The following is a 19,616-nucleotide window of genomic DNA, read 5'->3' as shown; positions in this document are numbered from 1 at the left end:
TCTGTTGAAAAAGTTAGTGTAGTAGAGAGGACAGGACACAGCATGCTTTACACTTCTACCCCCATGAGCATAGAGGGAAGGGTGGAGGGAAGAAAATAAAAGTGTTGAGCAGAAACAGAGGGATGATCTCAAAGGCATGATGACAGAGGGATGATAAAGCCAGGGCTTTTAGGATAACCGGCTGGAGAGCTTCCCCGTTCCTTTTAATCTCCAGGGGTAGACTGAGCCGGTAGCTACACATTAGCACAACCAGGGTTTAATATCCGGGGGGGGGTCACACTTTATAAATGTGAGTTTACTGATATATGATATGTAAGTATTTCACAATAGGCTACTGTACGTGGATTAAGACTATACATCAGAATGAAAAGGGGAAAAAGGACCCAGTTTTCATTAACGTTCTTTAAATAATCCTAGACATAAAACGATTGTTCATGGCGCGCAATGATAGATAACCACATTAAAATCGATGTCATAATATCTCAAGTTACCTCCCTGCTGTCTGTTTTATACATTTATAGTCACTAGTTAAATGAATAGTTCACCCAAAAATGATAATTCACTCATTATCGTCGCACCCCTATGCCGATGGAGGGCTGGGTGAAGTTTTTTTTGGGGTGAACTATTCTTTTAACCATATAACTCATATTCTGCTAGCGGTTTGACTTTTCTTACATTCATTTACAAGGAGTAGTCTTTTTCTCCATGCTGCCCATCTTTAAACTTCCTGAATGCATCTAAAACTCGATTATCTGTAAAAGGTAAAGATCACTGCAAAATAGTAAATGTTCAATGAAACGCTGTGTACTATTAAATATAACACATTTACATATTTTACTTCAAACCTTAACCTAAATTTGTCTGCTTTAATTTCCCCTTGTGACATGTAAAGTTGTGTAGTTTGAAATTGAAGTTGCTCAAGGTGGATCAGGGAAATTAAGACTGGCTATTTCAGGATAATTCAGATTCAAAATTCAAGATGAAAACTTCAAAAATCATAATTTTGGCGAACAAGCAGGAGCATATGAGGCATCACACAGCCATCGCACACAGCCATCACACAGCCATACAGTTCCCTGTATCCTGTCAGTTAATTTCGTGTCACAACACAAGTCATGAAAAAGATCAGATGAGTAAATCTCTTTGACTTTGTGAACCTCAGAGAAACAAATATTTGTGTGAAATAGCTCGACTTGAAACGACTTTCATTTAACACATGAATTCAGTAATGTTAAATGCTACAGATCCACTGTTTTAAATAAAATAATTTAAAAATGATTACCTCCTCCTTGTTTACAGATGACTCATACATAAGGGCTTTTTTCTTCTCTTTGACATAACCAGACCAAAGACTAGACCTTGTCGAATAACACAAAGCTGGTCCATTCTTGACCGTTGTCCTGGCAGCGCTCTTCACCAGGCTCCTCTGTCACGCTGGTATTACATTGTACTGCTGTCAGAACGATGCCTGGCTCTCACTCACTTGGCCTTTTCCCTGTATCAGACGGCTCCGCTGTACCAGGCAGCCACGATGACACTGAATGTAAAACTCTTTTTTCTTTAATTGACTTCAATACACTGCTAGCCCACTTGCATAATTTTACATTGTGCTCGTGGGATGAAAAGTGCTCAAAGTGCTCGTCAAGTAAGACTCAGTGTAACAGGAATAAAACAGTTGTATCCAACAATGTTAACCTCCATATGCTTTGGCCCTTTAGAAGAGTTCGAGGCTACACTCTGTGATATTCTGCTTTTATATGTGTGACAGCTCTTGCGCGTGTGAGTAAGCAAAGCGCTGCCAGTGGCTTGGCATACATCATGGCATATATCTTCCCCCAAAGTGGCTGTTCTGACTGGCCCTTTTATGCAGCTGTAAATCAGACTGCTGGAGGTCTGGATTGCGGTGCTGTTCAGGGCTCCACCAGCCTCAGTGTACCGCCATCACCACCTAACCCACCTACCCCACCCTACGCCCCCGCAGCACAGCCGACATCGCTCACGTCTGCTGGGAGCTCTTTACATCCTCCTTCCTCCCAATTATTCTTTATGATCACTGTGTCCACCCCTTTTGCCTTTCCATCAGTTTTATACATGCTCTCTCTCTCTTTTTCTCTCTTTTCTTCTCTCTTTTCCTCTCTCTCTCTCTCTCTCTCTCTCTCTCTCTCTCTCTCTCTCTCTCTCTCTCTCTCTCTCTCTCACACACACACCTGTGTCTGCAAAAAGGACCTTAATGATGAGTAGAAGGGGCAAGGAAATGGCTCTGTTGAGTATTTGCATTTTATTAAATCGTAAAAATGACTCGTCTGATATCTGTAACTAACCATTTTGTTTCTCTCTTGTGTGCCCTCTCTCCTTCTTCCTCTTCCTCCACCCATCACTGTGTTTGCTGTTTGATCCGCTCTCCAGCACGGCAAAATACAATGTCCTGACCTTCCTTCCCCGGTTCCTCTACTCACAGTTCAGGAGGGCAGCCAACGCCTTCTTTCTCTTCATTGCACTCTTGCAGGTAAGATATAGTATTGCTGCTTTTTCCCCCTGTGCCGCTGTGACACAAATCATTCATTAATATTAAAACTGCTGCTCGTCCCAGCTTTTTAACTGTTTGTCATAACCTACACACCATTTCCAAAGGTCATATCTGTAATCTCAAATGCACACAGTTAAGCCTATACACACATACACACACTAGGACTTTATATATCGTGAAAATGAATAATACATGTAATACTATGTGTGCCTCCTTTATGGGAAACTAGATTTGCCTTCAGGGTCAGCACACTACACTACATACAGTACCACATGCTGTGGATAGATTGAATTTGGTCCATTGCTGTACCAATAACTGTACAGTGCATTGGACTCAGGAAACACGTTCAATCAGTCCAAAGCCAGAGTGGCTGTACATGATAATTCAAATGTCAGAGGCAATCGCCCTGCAAATTTCGCAGAACTTTTCTTGTCTGCCACCTTGTAAAATGTGATAATGTCAGAGTGAGTCCACGTGAGAATACAGCAGAAAAATTCAGTACAAAAAACGTTCACAGCTAGCGAGTGGGTTTGTTGATGACGTTTACAGGCGGTGGACACAAAACCAAAAATAATACAATATCTGAAAAGTGTCAGGGTTCTCAGATAAAGGACTTATGAAACGTGACTCAGGAGGAAGTCAATTATTTTACTTTAACAAGGACGCAAATCCAAGCAGGCATACGAAGGCCGAAAAAAGATCCAAAACACATCTGCAGGCAAAGAACAGATAGCTGGAAAACTAAAGCTCGTATAAAGACAATCCGGCACAGAGCAAGTGGAAACTGAATGATATATACATATATCAGTATGTGTGTCTATACATACTAGGAAGCTAATGAGGGAAAGGGGTACAGGTCATCAGGTCAGCTGACTCTAAAGGCAGTCAGGTGAGAGTCTCAGGGTCTGTAATGACAGAATTAAAACATCTATGCATAAACAATGGATTAGATAAATGAAAGGATAAATGAGCGGACTGAAATTCAAAACCACGACAGCAAAGGGCCTCTATCCAGTGACCTTGACGTAGATGCTTTGAAAAGCAGCCAGTGTGAATCTTCATTACCTGCCCTGTCAATTCGGAGACCTTGAATAAAACATCCATGCAGATGAGGAAGAGAAAAGATCCATTTCGTTCAAGTTTCCTTTGATCTGTGGCCCTGGCTCTGCATTAAACGGGACTCATTATGCTTCTCCGTATCTTCTCATGTCATTTTATGATGTCCGATGCCCAAATTAAACTTTGCCAAAGATCGAAATAATGATGTAAACTTATTTTATATGATAGACAAAAGTTCTGGTGTCAAGTTTAAGTTGACACTAGTATTTTTGTACTTAAGCTCGTCATGGATTTCTTTATACAGCCGTCCCCACTGGGCACAGCTCCTGTAATACCAATGAGCCAACAGCTCCATGCATTTAATTCAGTTATATATATATTTACTTATTTGGCAGCTTGAGTGGGTTTGGCACTACTCGGTTCAGTTATTATCTCCACTAACCTGGAAATTTGGCTTCTGGAGTTACTCTTGTACGCAGAAAATAATGCAAGGAATTGACTTAATATTCCTTTATTGTGTCTCTTTCAGCAAATCCCAGATGTGTCTCCCACTGGTCGATGGACCACACTAGTGCCACTGCTCTTCATCCTGGTGGTGGCTGCTGTCAAGGAGATCATTGAGGATCTGGTAAGATTAATTTTAAATAATACTTGATTCAAGTCTTGATTGTGTCCATAAAGAGATGCTTGTTCTTATGAAACAGGTTTTTGACTTTTTTATTAATATACAATGTCATGGCAATAATTCCCATTCAATATCTAGACTTTGGTCTATTTGTTGGGTGCTTGCTCGCGCTATCGTCTATGAAGTTTCTATCATCCACGTTAACAGTCAGATCTCATGGATTCAGCTGCAGCTGTGCACGTCCTTGTCCTGGCATGTGATGCAGTTCTCCCTCCCTTTCGAGACCTTCTTTTTCACTCTTTAGTCCTTGTGTCTGTCACTCGGAATCTGTTGCGTGCACGTGCAACCCTGCTGCTGACATTTCATTTATTCTATTAGAAACACTGTCTTGATGTAACGTGAGACCACGCATCTGGCCGCACAAATCAGTGGGACCCTGAATCAAAAATATTATGCAGTCAGCAATTATTAAAAGCCAAACAGCAAGCTTTCAAAGATGAAATGTCCAATTGTCATACAACTTGTAGATCTTACTTTTGTTTATGTTTTCCAATCCATTTTTCAATTGGCATCACATGCCATCAAGTAGCTACTTGTGGCAGCCACCTATTGGATGAAAGGTATCTGACATAAAATTGAATTCCTCATTTTTATCTGTAATGAAGGTCACTCTTACTCTCCTCAGTCAATTTACAGTACAACATACAGACTGTCCGCCTGTAGAAAGTGGGCTGTTGTTAGTTTCTCACTGTACAGTATGTCCTGGACCGGTCCCTGTGGAGAGAGAAGACAGTGATGGATACATGACCCCAGCAGGATGCTCCCCAACTTATAGACACGGCATCAGACATAGGTGTTCAAATGCATAAGCACAGGCTGATTTTAGAGGACACAGCTGTGACGACTGCACCAAGAGAACTCACTGAGTCAATTAAACAAAGGCAATTCATACTAACAAAACAACTACTAACTGTTTGCCCTCGAGCAAGGCCGAGCTGTTACACAGATGCTTGAAAAATAGACAAATGCAATTTATTTAGCACAATTTTATACGGTTGAGTGTTTTTATTATATGATCTCTTTAGTGGCTTCAAAATGTGTTTTGTTACTCTTGGTCCACGAGTGATCCGCTCAAGTCCATCTGATCTGAGTCAGTGAGTGTTGCATTCTACTGTATTGCAGTGACCCTGCAATGCGATCCTCTGTGCAGGTCCCAGTGGACAGTTGCTCTATACAATACGCTTCTATCTCACGCTGAAGGGACCAGCGCAGCACTTTTATTTCCTCCCAGCCTGTTGTGAAAAACATGGGAACAGAGTGGTGATGACTCCGTCTTTATTGCTGAAGGTCACCTGCGCACACGTCTGCTCCCTGTACTTCGCTGTCCCTCACAAGTTGACCTGCCAGGGCAACATCGACCCCCTAACTTCATGAATCATGCACTAGGGACACACACTTTCACACACTTACTCACACTTACTCACACTTACACATACACACACACATATATAATATACATATTTGAACGCTGTAAAAAAAACTACAGACAAGACCAACACGGAACTGATAACTAAAAACACGTTGGTCAGAATTCTCGGACTCTGATATTCCTTCATATCTGACAAACCTGACATAGGTCTTAAATTGAATTCATTATGTTCAGTAAAAATGCATTTAATCAAGGTAAAATTGCAGATGCTCTAGCTTTTAACTCTCGCTGCTCGCTTCATTTCCCCCCCTCCTCTATAGTTGAGGTCTACAGAGGCCTGATACTGCAGTATGCATGCATAGGCTCTGTGCCCCACTCGCTCTCCACTGCACTGTGATTACACACATCATCTAAATACAGTACGTCTCCTTCGCTGCTTGTCCAACGGGACAGATGGAGCGAGAAGGGCGGAGACACACAGGATATGAGAAGGACAAACGACAGGAAAAGTTGTAGAGTAACTTATATAAATATATTAGAACTGTTCTTACACATCTATGAATAGAGGAGGGTCTGTACAGTCAGCACAGGTAGTATAGATGAATGAAAGTAGCTGACAGCTATTGCAGGAGGGATGATGAATGAGCCGTGTAAAGGTTTTTTACTAGCAAACTTTATTTCTGGGCATAGTGGAGCTGATAAAAAGCTCAAACCATGTGATACAACCAACCAATTCAGCAGATGCTATGACATGTTGCAGGGATATTTAACCTAAATTTGATTCAACTGGAGCCTGAAGAAGAAGAAGACGGGTGGGTACAGATGGCAGGGGGAAAAGAGAGATGGAGCTGAAAGAGCAGATCAAACTAAAGTGAACTTTGGAACAGATTCAGTTTGTTTGATGTTCTGAAAGGGTTGTTGTTCAAAGAGCGTATACGCTTTAGGCTTTGATGGGTCTGACATATAACAGCTCTAGCATTAGACGGGTATATTTGAGATCGTAAGGCTGCTAGTCTACAGGCCACAGGTGAAATTCGGTCAGGGAGAGAGAAAACCTCTTCTATTGATTGCTTCACCCTCGGCTGCTCTGTAGAGTTTTTGTTTCTCCTCAAATATATAGCACAGTGCTTCAGATTAACATATTAGCTTTAAAGTCATTATAATTAGACCAAATTTTTGAAAAACTTCAAAGTAAACAGATCATTAGCAGGGATGTGAGTGGACATGTCCTCACCTCAGCAATCACTCAGAGATTATTTAAGTGAGACGGACTCAGCAACACATTATTACTCAGCGTGATGCTTGTTGACAGGCTGTCCCTTGGAATCAGCTGTTGAATTCACAGCTGACTGCATGACTGTTCAGCAGACAAGGAGGACACAGGGGAATGTAATTCTGCTGATCTGGATGTTGATGTGGTCTCACTGAGGAAACACAATATAGTTCTTTTTTAGTCTGTACTTCACTGTAAAATACCCTTAAAAAGCAATAAAGACAGGCACAAGAAAATGTATGCCAACCAATTCCCTATTTTTGGTAATTAATTAATTTCATTAATAATTTGTAATCACTTAGAGCTAGAGTATTTGAAGTAGCGAGTAATGTTGTGGAGCCATGATCGGCCGCAAGATCCTGACGATACACAACCATACCAGGTCAGTCTCGGCTGTCAACCCTGAAACAAATAAGTAAAACATAACGTACAGGGAAATTGAGCACTTGAACATATGTCAGTGTAATAAGAACTACATAAACTCAAAGATACCATCTTTGGTAAAAATGTATAGATCCGTGTGACGTGGTCCTGTTGGCCAGCCACCAGGGGTGATTGACATGGTTTGGCTCATGGGGAGCTGTCATGTTGTCCATCTTTATATAGACTTAATAAAGTCTATGTTTAATGAAATTAGTTTCTATCTATTACGTATATTAAATGCTAAACTGGGTTCCCCTAGTTGTCATCTAGTTGTTGGCGGAGGCAGAAATTGGTTTAGCTGGACATTACCATTACTTGGATTTGGGGTCTCATTGGATACAGCTATGCTACATCACTGTGCTGTCATGTAACTGTAGGGTGTTTTGGATAAAGGCCATACAGCATGACATCAATTTGTGAAAAGAGTGTGTGGCCACAGTGAGATTATTAACAGCCGCTGTTCAGTCAGTGAAAAGGTGTTATCTTTCTTCAGCTTGTAACTGCAGACTTAAACCTCCCTCTCCCACTGTAGAAAGTAGAGCTATACATTTCCATGGTCTTCATACAGATGGGACCAATCTTGTGTATGGGCAGGACTTCGATTCTCACACAATGATCACTTCTCTGTCGACCATGGCTTCAAATCATGTCTAGATGGCGGCCTCTGTATTTGAAGTAGTTTGCTTGAATTTTATAAAATGGGAGGAAGTAGACAAATGTTTTTCACGGTGGCTTTATACATGTCTCGCTCATGTTTATTTCTCCTCCAGGACTATACCTGGGGAAATTATCTTTTCTGGTTTTGTTTATCACTGTACTTTTTTCAAGTGGTGTGAATGTTGTTCTTTTTTCCCCCCCACACAGAAACGTCACATTGCTGACAATGTTGTCAACAAAAAGGAATGTCAAGGTATTGTAAACCATTAAATATGTTTTGAATAGAAAAATCAGTGTGTTGTGTATTAAGTGTACATGTATTTGATTTGCCGAAAGACAAGTAGACCTGGTTCTCTGCATTTTAACATCAGTATAAACATCAGTTTGTCACGTGTGTTTGATCCTTCCTCTTTTCTTTGTCTCTTTGTCTCTTTCTTCCTCTCCCCTCATCTCTCTCCCTGCCTACAACAGTTTTAAGGAATGGTGCCTGGGAAATTGTGCACTGGGAAAAGGTATGTAGGCACAACGTGTCACTACATGTCATTTGTACCAGCTCTCTAATTTGAATCTGGAGCATAACACAAGTCATTCTTTCTACCAGCTCACCATTCATTGTTCTGTTGTCAATTAGAGAGATCTCACATACAGTCAATGTTACACACACACACACACACACACACACACACACACACACACACACATACACATACACATACACACACACAGCTTCTGACCCCTCCAGTATTCAGCTACTCATTAATCCAGTGTTTCCATGTGGACGGTCATTATACGGCAATGCTGGAGGACAAAGAGCGGCTTCCACTCTTCCTTCATAATGAGACTATTCTATTACTGAGGGTGTGGAAGAGGAAAAAAAACATCAGACAGTGCAGCAATGAAGTTGATTGTACTGTTGAATAATTAGTAATACTACCTCGTGCATTAGAGGGTAATTTGTACCACTGCAATATAAACTGAATGTTTCCTCCTGCTCTTGGAGAATATGAGAGGAGCAGAAATCAGAAAAGTTTACTGCATGAAGTATTTGTTGGTTTGCTCTTGTGAATTAAATTAACAGCAGGAGCAGTGATGTTGTCATCTCAACTCCGAGGTTGATAATTACACTCACATTATTATATTGTAGTCAAAATGTTATATTATTTGCATGAAGACAAAATAAACAAATACAAAATAGGATAAATCAGTTGAGACACGACATGCACCATAAAAACAGGCTAGAAATGTGTTGAATGTTACAAATGCTGAGGGGTTATGAGTTAATGGTGTATGTGTGGTTAGACTGACTGGAATAGAGATGTTTTAATACTGATACCAGAAAAACGGAAATGCTTCCGATCCTGACAAAAACGCCAGGTTGGGCTTTGGTGAGTATGCTTATCTATGTAATGGTCCAGTTTCCTGTCTTTAAAGTACATTAGTTTCACTCAGATAAAAGTGCAATTTGATTTTTACCGCAATAGGCTCAAAACCCTAGTTTCTCTGTACTGCCACTGGTTAGTACTGCTTTAAGAGCAGTGAAGATATCAATCATCACTTCTGTGAAGGCTTAATAACATACAGCTGTTAATATACATAAAAAACAAATGGTCATTGTTTTTGTAAATGCACTGGTATCGAATTGGTAATCCATATCGGAAATGTGGAAATTAACAATAGTATCAGAACGTCTCTTGACTGAAACAACACAACAGAGAGAACACACTCTGAAACAGAGTATTTCTGTGATTTGAGATATTCACTAACAAAATATTGGATTCATGTAATGACTTGATTCCAGCAGGAAGGAAATCACTGTGACTTGCAGCTCTGTTAATATCGCTCTCCTTTTATACGCATGGAAATCTTCTCTAAAAAGCAAGGGTTTTTAAATAATTCAACTTTGTACATCTTCATCATGCATATTGTAACAGCAGCTTCTCTACCACAATTCTGCTTGCTCATAGCGACTCTTTCAGGAAATCTTGAATAAGGTCAAATGCACTAACTTTTGTTGTACTTTTTGCCAAATGCAGAGATCAGAATTATTAATAATGAGACTGATTATCATGGTTTTGGAAGCCAAATTGTTTTGTCAAGGTTCACGTTATATAATCCTGTTTTATTGTATGCAGACTAGCAATACGTTTTTCACCTAATCTTGTTTTATAATGTGAGTGTTGCTGACTAACCCCTGCTTCCACACAATCAAATGTTTCACCTAAAGTCTTCATATATCAAAGTACTTTTCATGTGATTGACATAATGAACATGCTTTAACATGAGTCCAGTTTTCCTTTACCACAAGTAAATTCTAATGACATTCTCTTTAAAATCTTTGATATAATAGCTATTTTTATTAATTCTGCCACTGTTAAGAATTTTTTTATTGGCTGAAAAAAGAAATATGAAAGCGAGATTGTTTGTCAATGTAGAGCATGTTGTTGTATGGAATATATGAACGTTGTATCTAATTTTCTCTCAGTTTTTATAAATATAATACATTAAATATACCATTTTGGTGAATTATGATTATTGGCTAAGCAACTCGACTTGTTATGTAGCAGAAGTAGAATATAAACCTCCAGCTGTTTCCTCAGTGTCTCCTCATCAGTATTGTACAATATGCACTGCTTTAATGTATTTAACCTTCTCTCTTTCCAGCTGTGCACTTTAACTCATAAACTCATGTTTACCTTTATGGTTTTTCATTGGCAGCGCAGAGCAGTAAACATTGTATTTCCACAGGTTGATGTTGGCGATGTTATTAAAGTAAATGGCAGTGATTTCGTGCCTGCGGATGCTGTCATTTTATCGTCCAGGTATAGGAGTCCGCCCTGATGCCAGACTGTGGGGAACATCTCTTCCTTTCTCCTGCTTTCTCTTTCTCTCTCTCTCAGCTCTCCCTAAAGAAGTGATGGTTACATGATAAACACTGAAAAATCCTGCATTTGAATATATCTGATTATGTTTATATAGTCGAGAAAAAGTATGTGATGCTATTCATTTTAATGTGAAACCCATCATTTCTTTAGGTGGGACAGTGGTAATGTCATTTTTGGATTAGAACTGACCATTCTACCTCCCTCCTTCACCTTTCAAAAACCATTCAGATGTGCCGTGACTCAGGCTTTGAGCCTAATGGTTCTCAAGCTAAATTTTAAGATTACATTTTTTCGATCTAGTGCAAATCGTCGTGATATTTCTCTAAAAATGCAAACCGTGAAATGTTTATTGCGTTAGAAATTATTTATTAGCTATGTCTACTAAACTTCCCTCTAGTGTGGTTTATCTGAATGGTTTTGTGAAAAGGAGAACTGATGACTACACCGATCATCCCCTCTAATCACACAGGACTTATCATTGTGCTCTGCTCATCGCCCTAAAACTATAACAGTTGTCTTTCTCCCCTTATGTGTTCTTTGTCTGTCTGTGTTTTATTCCTTTTTTATCCCCTTCTCCATCCCTGTCCCCTCTCATCCTCTCCTCCCTTGCCCGTTGTGCGATCAACTGCCACACCTTCTCTCTCTCGCCCCCTGCTGGTGTGTGGTAATATCAGGTGGCTGTTGGGGAAGTGGTCAGAGCGGCAAATGGGGATCACCTCCCGGCTGACCTCGTCATTCTGTCGTCCAGGTTAGCAAACCAGCGACATTACCAACGAAACAGCGGTGGGAGAGACAGGGGCCTTGTGTACTGACTGGGGCGAGACATCCTCAGCTCTTCACTCCTGACACAAAGACAAATTATTTATTTTCCACACTTGGGGATATTAGGGGCCTCTGATCATTCTGGCAACGAGCAGATATGCAAGCGCCACAGTCAATGAACACCATGTTTTATCTACTGTTCCGCTTCTTTGTGGTTTGGCTGCGACACTGTTGGCATCTTATTCAGTCATTTTATCGACTTATACTTTGTTTTAGAACATAACTTATATAATAGATCCTTTTCAATGTCGCTGAGGCTGAAACCTCCTAACACTGCAAGTGAATTGATACATTTAGTATCACAGCACAGAGATGCTGGCTATTAGGTGTGAATATAGTGTCTATATCCCTGCCCTTGCATGGCTTGTACGGCACCAGGATTGCCACGATTTTATTTTATTTGACAATTTGCATGCAGTCACACCCCAAGATGAAAAGGTTAAACCCATCTTGGAATTATTGTTTGGCTAACATTCCACGACTTGTTTCTGCTATTTCAACCATATATACGTAGTTACGTTTTGCAGAATGAGCACTGAGGCAGTATTTTCCTATTTTATGAATCCACTTCCTTCCCCATACCCGTCAGACATCTGCTCTTTTCAGTTTAACACAACTCTCATTCAGAAGTTAATAGAGGCAGAATCGAAACCTCTCAAATTGATTGTGGTCGGGCTTCAGTGTCCAGAACTCTTTTTGATTTCCCTCTCCACCCTGTGTGCGTGTTTGGACTGGCTTTCCCTCTGAATGAATCACTAGTAGCTAACCAGCAGCCTAGCTCACCTTAAGCACCGGCATGCTCTAACTCTCTGTCCCGGTGCCCAGAGTCTGTCTGAGGCCCATTTGTCTGCTGCGATCGTTGTGCTCAGCATGTCTGCTTGTTCACATCACCCCAGCGTCTCGCTCTCTCTCTGCACTCTCCGTCCCTTTGCAGTATATTTCTATTGAAAGGCTGTTACCCTCCTGGGTAACGTTAAACAAAGATGCCATGCCAGCCCCAAGGACATACCCCACATTAAATGGGCAACTTCCAAGCAGTAAAACTTTGATGTAGTTTTATGCTGCTGAGTGGCCTTTAGGCTGGCATGCAGCATCTTTGTTTGCATTGCTCTGGTGTGATGCGGTTGTTCTGTTTTAGTCCCTTTTTCATATTACAATTTTTGGGGGGAAATAATCCTCTGTGCTAGACAATATTTTGTGTAATTTTAGTAAAGATAATGAAAAACAGAGGTTAGAGTGACTTAAAAGTATTTTACTCCTGATGTGTTGTAATTCTATTCCAAGTATCTCTATCCTTTCCCTCCTCCACAGTGAACCACAGGGAATGTGCTACATAGAAACATCTAACTTGGATGGAGAAACAAACCTAAAAATCCGACAGGTGATTTATTTTTTATTCTTAATTCTACATACAAGAACTGAGAGGAAATCTTCTGCAGGTTTTGTAACACAAATAAATTAACACATGTGGTTGTAACTGCCTCCCCAGGGTCTCCAAATGACTGCAGAAATAAAGGACATCGACAGCCTGATGCGTCTGTCTGGACGGATGGAGTGCGAGAGCCCGAACCGTCATCTCTATGAGTTTGTTGGAAACCTGCGGCTGGACAGACACAGGTTGGCTCCTCTGCTGAGCTCCATCCCTGGCTCTCTATCTCTCCTCACAACTCAACAGCCCATTATACAGCAGCACAGCCATTGTCGGTGCATTATGAGATTTTAGGGATTATGGAATCTTCCTGCTGAATAAATCAAAGCACCTTCTTCGGTGATATTTAATTATGAACTTGAGGTTTGATGTATGCCTGCTCTTAGGTTAATCCACTGAGTTTGGAACAATATAACTCTCCTGAGTAAACACTCAGGGTGATATTGAAAGTTTCATATTAAACTGATGTTAAAAGTAAAAAAAGAAAAGTTCAAATAAGTTAGTACATTTTGTCGTGTCCAGATAAAATAATGGCTTAAGTTCATATCATAACAGAGGCTTTCTCAGGGCACTTGTAGAGCAGGTCTAGTCGTTACTTGCTACATTGTGAGATTTTATTTAAAGAGACGTAACATTCCTCAATGGGCGAGACGGCGATAGTTAGAAACCTGGACTCTATCTACCACAAGTGTAAATGCATCAGACATCGCTGTCAACCAAAGACAGACTTCTTTCCAGAGACATTGTCAGTGTTTATTATCGTCCTCTTGTGAGATGTGCGACTATGATATACTCATGCCATTGATGTTCCTGTACAGCACAATGCCACTGAGTCCAGACCAGATCTTACTGAGGGGAGCGCAGCTGAGGAACACCCAGTGGATCCACGGTGTGGTGGTTTACACTGGACATGACACAAAGCTCATGCAGGTAAAACATGCTTTTATAATATGGAGTGTATTATATTCAGTTGTAGAAATGTGTTCATCTAAGAGGAAACTCAATCAGTTGATATTTTTAGGAGGTTTTCGCCGTTACTCTGAACATATTTCCTCCTGTCATTGTTTCAAGGCCACAGAAATAGAAAAGCATCATTGGTCGTACTTCTTCATTTTTTTTAAAGCACTACTGTCTGCTCATGTGTTTACCCAGAATTCCACTCGGCCTCCTTTGAAGCTCTCCAACGTCGAACGCATCACCAACTTTCAGATCCTCGTGCTGTTTGGCTGGCTGCTCGCCATCTCTCTGATCTGCTCCATCGGCCAAACCATCTGGAAGTACCAGTATGGCAATGATGCCTGGTACATGGATCTCAACTGTAAGAGTCCCAACAGCCCACGCTGCACCTCTTATTCCGCATACTTTGTCTCACTTGTCCATATCAGCTTATTTCTTTATCTTTTTAAGTTCGTAAATGCTGGTATGTGTCGTGTCATTTTTATTTCCCCTCAGTTAAACTATGTTTCGCATTACAAGTGAAATATGTGGCAATGTGGGAATAGGTAAATTCCCTGTTAACTGAGACAAGACAGCTGTGACATGCTTAGATGTGTTGTGAATGAGTGAAAAAGAAATGGTTGAATATCACTGCGCTGCTGTACTTTTTTGTTCTTTTCTAATGTTCTGTTTGATTTTGTTGTTTTCTTTGTTGTCGTTTTTTTAACAGCTCCAGGTAACAACCATTTAAAAGCCTTGGCCATCCGTGAATGACCCTCCCTTACTAACCCCTTACTGAAGCTCTGCCTTTGCTAAGCAAATGAAGCCCCCTACCCTCGCCCCCTATATGGTTGCCCTACTTTGTATGGGCCCATGCCATGGACAAGCACATACCAGGGATCCAACAATAGGTTTTTCCCCTCCAGCTCTCTTATACCTTCTTCTAGTTATTTTCAGTGCCTGATGCAAACAGTGTCTCACTTTTCCTCCATTTTTTTTGTGCCGCGTTAAACGCTTTGCAGTTTCCAAGCTTCAGACCCTCATCTTATTTTTTTCCCCCTCATTCTTTATAACAAATGAGTAGCAGCATTTACTTTGACTGCGAGGGAGACGAGGTCGTACTCGGGAAGGTTTTCATAGCAGGAGGCTGATATGTGTTTATTGCTTGAACACAACATGTGGTGCACCCCAAGGGGCAGGAGCTGACATTTTGTAAATGCCTCTGCTGCCTTCTCTCCTGGTGTGGATTTTTATAAAGGACAGACAAAGAGGGGAGGGACGGGGAATATAGAAAACATGTTTCTTTTTTTACATGTATTTTTTTAGTCTTTATAGACGGTAACTCTAATTACGGTTTATAAGTACATAATACAAAAAAAAAAAAACACGGGCTGCTCAGTTGCTGCAACAGACAATGTGATGTGATGAAGCTCTGATTCTGGTATGCAAAGTGATTATCGTGACACTCTGGCCATTACTCTGTTCCCTGATAGGCCTGTGTAGGAGAGGTTGTGCCCTGGTCAATTAAAGCCTGCATTACGACTTACACTACCCCTCAGATATTAGATGTTGTATTGGCTTCTATTGGTTATTGCAAGGGTTTGAAAGGTTGTCCTCTGTGGCACTGAATCCCACATCTAAAACCTCACCGACATTACACTGACGAGGGGAGTGCAAGTCATAAAGCAGGTGTCCATCTTGAGACTGACTGTACTTCCATAAGGAGCTGTTGAGACTCTGTCTAGCGCATATTATCCAACCTGTGACAAAAGAGAGAGGTGGGGAGATTGTCAAATCTTAAACATCCGATTCAATGATGCCACATTTAGTTCCTAAATTATCTTAAAGTCACTCTCAAACCTGCATTTGGACGATAAATGCTGACAGGAGCAGAAGCATCAATGTTACACCACCACACATCACACAGGCTCACATGTCACAGAAGCCTGCTATCATGCATGCCTGGTGAATGATTCATTTGACTTTGATCCCTTGTAAAATGCAGACACTGCTCATCGCTGGCATGAAGACCATATATTGTTCCAACTTAATTTCATGCAGATTGAGAGAAAGAAAAAAAATCACCTACGACAATTTATTCAATTACCACGGCTAGTTTTTGTAGGTAGTTGTGCAGTAATCTCCATATCATTGAATTTATGCTGACTATAAACTATACTGGCAGCATGCTGACTTTCTCTTTCCACTTCTGCTTTAAGCTGGATTTGGCCTCTGTGCTGTTCACTTATTAAAACATAAGAACAGTCCATGTCCTGCAACAGCTTGATAAACTGTTATTAATTTGCTTGATAGCTCTATGGACTCTTGCTGTTACATTGCAGTGACACACACATAAGACAACAGGTGTACATCTGTACTTGTGTGACTTGTGCATGTCCTGGTTTGCTCTGATTTGAGATTCCTTTTTTTATTTTTTATGGCTCGCTTGATCCAGCACAATTTCACCCTCTCATCTGACAATAATTCTCGCATAACGCCACATAACAAGCCGTCCCCTAGAAATGAGTGAAATCAGGTGATGTAGTGATCATCATTAACACCCAAACTGATCTGCTGGCATAATCCACCCACTCTTTTCCACTACTTGTTGGTTGAGAATGTGCCTTGGACTGACTCTCCCTCCTTTGTCTTGAGAGCATCCAGTACGTTTGTCTTCCTCCCCACATCTGAAAAAAAAAGAGTTCCCTCCTCTATGTGTTGTTGTAGTAGTAGCTTCCATTCTGCCACTTTCTTTATACCATCTAGTTTTTTTGTTTTGCAAATCGTTCTGTCATGGGGTAGGGCTCTCCATTTCAACTGCAATGCTAAGCTCAAGGCTTGGGTTGAGGAAAGTAGCATTTGCACCTCCTGCAAGCTGAGGAAAGGTAAATCACATCCCTCCTGTTTTCATGTTTGGTGTCAGTGGGGTTACATGTTGATCATTTCCAATTGTTTGGGGCTTTTTGGGGACCAGCATCATTTTGCATAGTGCTTTGTGGAATTCATTGCCTGGATCATGCTGGATGCCAAGGCTGCTGCTGTGACACTAATGACATTTGAGATACTTCAGTCCCTGTTCGCAACTTTGAATCTTTGGGACATTAAATTGGACTGCTAATCAGTGCAGGATGAGGTTGGCTGGAAGAAAAAGTTAATTCCAGCTAATGCACAACGTTAGCCCAAAAACATTCCTCTGCATTGGGATAATGTTGGTCATTGGCTGAAAGTAGCTTTGGGCATTTTCATTGAAACTAACCGATATTGATGAACCATCATTGATGAGTCTCCTGTGTATCACTCCCCTCTGTCCATAACTCGTCTCTGATAGATGGTGGGGCGGCTAACTTTGGCCTGAACTTTCTCACCTTCATCATCCTGTTCAACAACCTGATCCCCATCAGTCTCCTGGTCACACTGGAGGTCATCAAGTTCATCCAGGCCTTTTTCATCAACTGGGTGAGTTGAAGTCTGAACTGAACTTAAAATTTAAGATGGATGCACTAGCGCACCTGTGACAGTTCCAATGCATTAGTCAGCATTCAAAGGAATTATATTATCAATGGCTTGAATGACAGCACAGATTGTTATATCTTTTGATTCACTCTTGCCCCTCTCATGAACATGTGCTATCCGCTTAGCACCAAACTAAAGTTACCTTCTTAATTATGAAAACTTTTCAGCATTCATCAGACAGATGTTTTCTTTAGGAACTGGTAGAGACCAAAACCACGCAAAAAGAAGTTTACTTGAATGAACTTTACTTTTTCAGGTCGACATAACTTCAAATCTAAATTAATATTAGTTGCTCTTTGTTTGCTTACTATCCTAAAAAGCCACTGATTGCTTCTAAATTCACTAAATTACATTTATTACATCAAAATGTTATGTTTACAGCTTGTTGCTTTGCCATCAGGTGGCAAGAAATCCGTTTAAGGTCCGGATGTCAAAATGAATAGATGCTGCAGCAATAACATTGTCACCATCATCCACAGAGTATTTTTCCACCAGTGAATTCTAAACATACATGGAACCTGAAGGACAAAGTATATCAGGAAGCCGTCAGATTATTGTTCTTTTTTATCCATTGCAACTAGGTCAACCCCTCTGACTATCTCAGCTGAGGAATTGTACACTTTCTTTTTAGCCTGAAGTTATTCTGAGTCCTGTTCATTCATTAAACTTTAAGTGAAAATCTTATCGAGGAATTTTTAGCAACATTTAGGGCATTTCTCAGCTCTTCTTGCAGCCTCTGCAGCCTTTTTTATCGGGTTTGTTTGTTATTTGAGGGGGAAATTGCGATGCAGCTTAGAAGGGTGTGTTTTTCCTGTTTTGTCTTTTTTTTGTTCTGTATTTTTATTCAATTTTTTTTTGTTCTGGTATGAAGTTTACTTAAATGAAGAAGTGTTATTGCTACCAGAAATGTTGTTTCTTGAGGGAAGTGACACTAAACCTCTTGTGATTGCTTTCAGGACACTGATATGCTCTATGAGCCCACAAACACACCTGCCATGGCTCGCACCTCAAATCTGAATGAAGAATTAGGCCAGGTAAACAATGCGTTTTTAATTCACCCATATATTCTGCTAACTCCCCGATCTATCAAACTGCGTATACCTTTGAAGTCAGGGTTAATCTGTCCCGCTCTACACACACAGGTGAAGTACATCTTCTCTGACAAGACAGGGACGCTGACCTGCAATGTCATGCAGTTCAAGAAGTGCACCATTGCGGGCGTGGCCTATGGGTGAGTTCCTGTTCCCTCCCCATATCTAATATTCTCTGCCCCTCCCCCTTTGCACCCTGTACCTTTGCCTCCCCCATCACCTTCATTAAATGCAGAGTGTGCATTAGGGTACATCTGGCGTTTCTCCCTCTTCCCTCGCCTTCTCATTAGCAGCTGCATCAGTGCTCGTCTCAACATAAACTATAAATAAAAGGCGGACAGACATTTGCTAGCAAAGGCACTTCCTCTCTCCTTCACAGCCTTTCGTCCATCGCCTTTTCAAGTTGAAGACGTTGACTATGCGTTTCAGTTGTTCCTCAGCAGAGGTCCAGAGCTTGACAATATGTTGACATGTGTTGGAAAAATAATATTGGTATCGTCTTTGAGGACATACAAACATTTGATTATTTCCCTCACCTCCACTGACATAAGAACGAATGCTGTTGCACAATTTAATAAATCAGCCGTTAATGTTTTCTTTCTATGAAAATACTCTCGTTTCATTTTAGTGCACAGATAATTGGCCTCATTGGATGCAAATCAAGTGGGAGAGCAGAGTATCTGTGCAGAACCAGAGCAAGTGCAGGTGTGACAGGAGATGATTAATCCCATTAGGATTCAATTAAAAGCTGATTGATGAAGTGCAGACTGAAGGACAAGAGTTCTCTATACCAAAGCTTTCATTATGCTGCGATTGCAGAATGAAAACATTTAACTGTTGTTCCCTAGTCAAAAATATAAAGTCACTTCAAGTAGTGATATATACTGTACATGCTGCGGAAGACCTGTTAGTTTCACAGAGAGATATATTTTTCTTTTGTAAACTAATAA

The 19,616-nt window shown here is 40.8% G+C and overlaps 1 protein-coding gene across 8 annotated transcripts in view; it reads left to right on the top strand.

Moving 5' to 3' along the window:
* Positions 1–19,616, top strand: part of atp8a1 (ATPase phospholipid transporting 8A1) — a 95,181-nt gene that overhangs the window by 17,329 nt on the left and 58,236 nt on the right. For 6 of the 8 annotated variants that reach the window (XR_008339487.1, XM_053428442.1, XM_053428440.1 and 3 more), the window contains exons 3-14: positions 2,407–2,506; positions 4,116–4,214; positions 8,201–8,246; positions 8,465–8,505; positions 10,739–10,812; positions 13,009–13,078; positions 13,187–13,314; positions 13,945–14,056; positions 14,279–14,444; positions 17,391–17,518; positions 18,532–18,609; positions 18,718–18,806. Coding sequence is in view for 7 of the 8 variants with exons in the window: in XM_053428442.1 (XP_053284417.1) it covers positions 2,407–2,506; positions 4,116–4,214; positions 8,201–8,246; positions 8,465–8,505; positions 10,739–10,812; positions 13,009–13,078; positions 13,187–13,314; positions 13,945–14,056; positions 14,279–14,444; positions 17,391–17,518; positions 18,532–18,609; positions 18,718–18,806 (1,131 nt within the window). In the remaining variant the exon portion in view is untranslated. Of the gene's footprint in view, positions 1–2,406; positions 2,507–4,115; positions 4,215–8,200; positions 8,247–8,464; positions 8,506–10,738; positions 10,813–11,549; positions 11,624–13,008; positions 13,079–13,186; positions 13,315–13,944; positions 14,057–14,278; positions 14,445–17,390; positions 17,519–18,531; positions 18,610–18,717; positions 18,807–19,616 lie in introns of those variants that run through there. The other 2 variants (XM_053428441.1, XM_053428446.1) reach the window with 2 other exon arrangements.

The sequence above is a fragment of the Pleuronectes platessa genome, chromosome 8, assembly GCF_947347685.1.
Source record: "Pleuronectes platessa chromosome 8, fPlePla1.1, whole genome shotgun sequence".
In the NCBI taxonomy this organism is placed as follows: domain Eukaryota; kingdom Metazoa; phylum Chordata; class Actinopteri; order Pleuronectiformes; family Pleuronectidae; genus Pleuronectes; species Pleuronectes platessa.
Note: the sequence above shows the minus strand (reverse complement) of the source record. Positions and strands in the feature narration are given on the sequence as shown.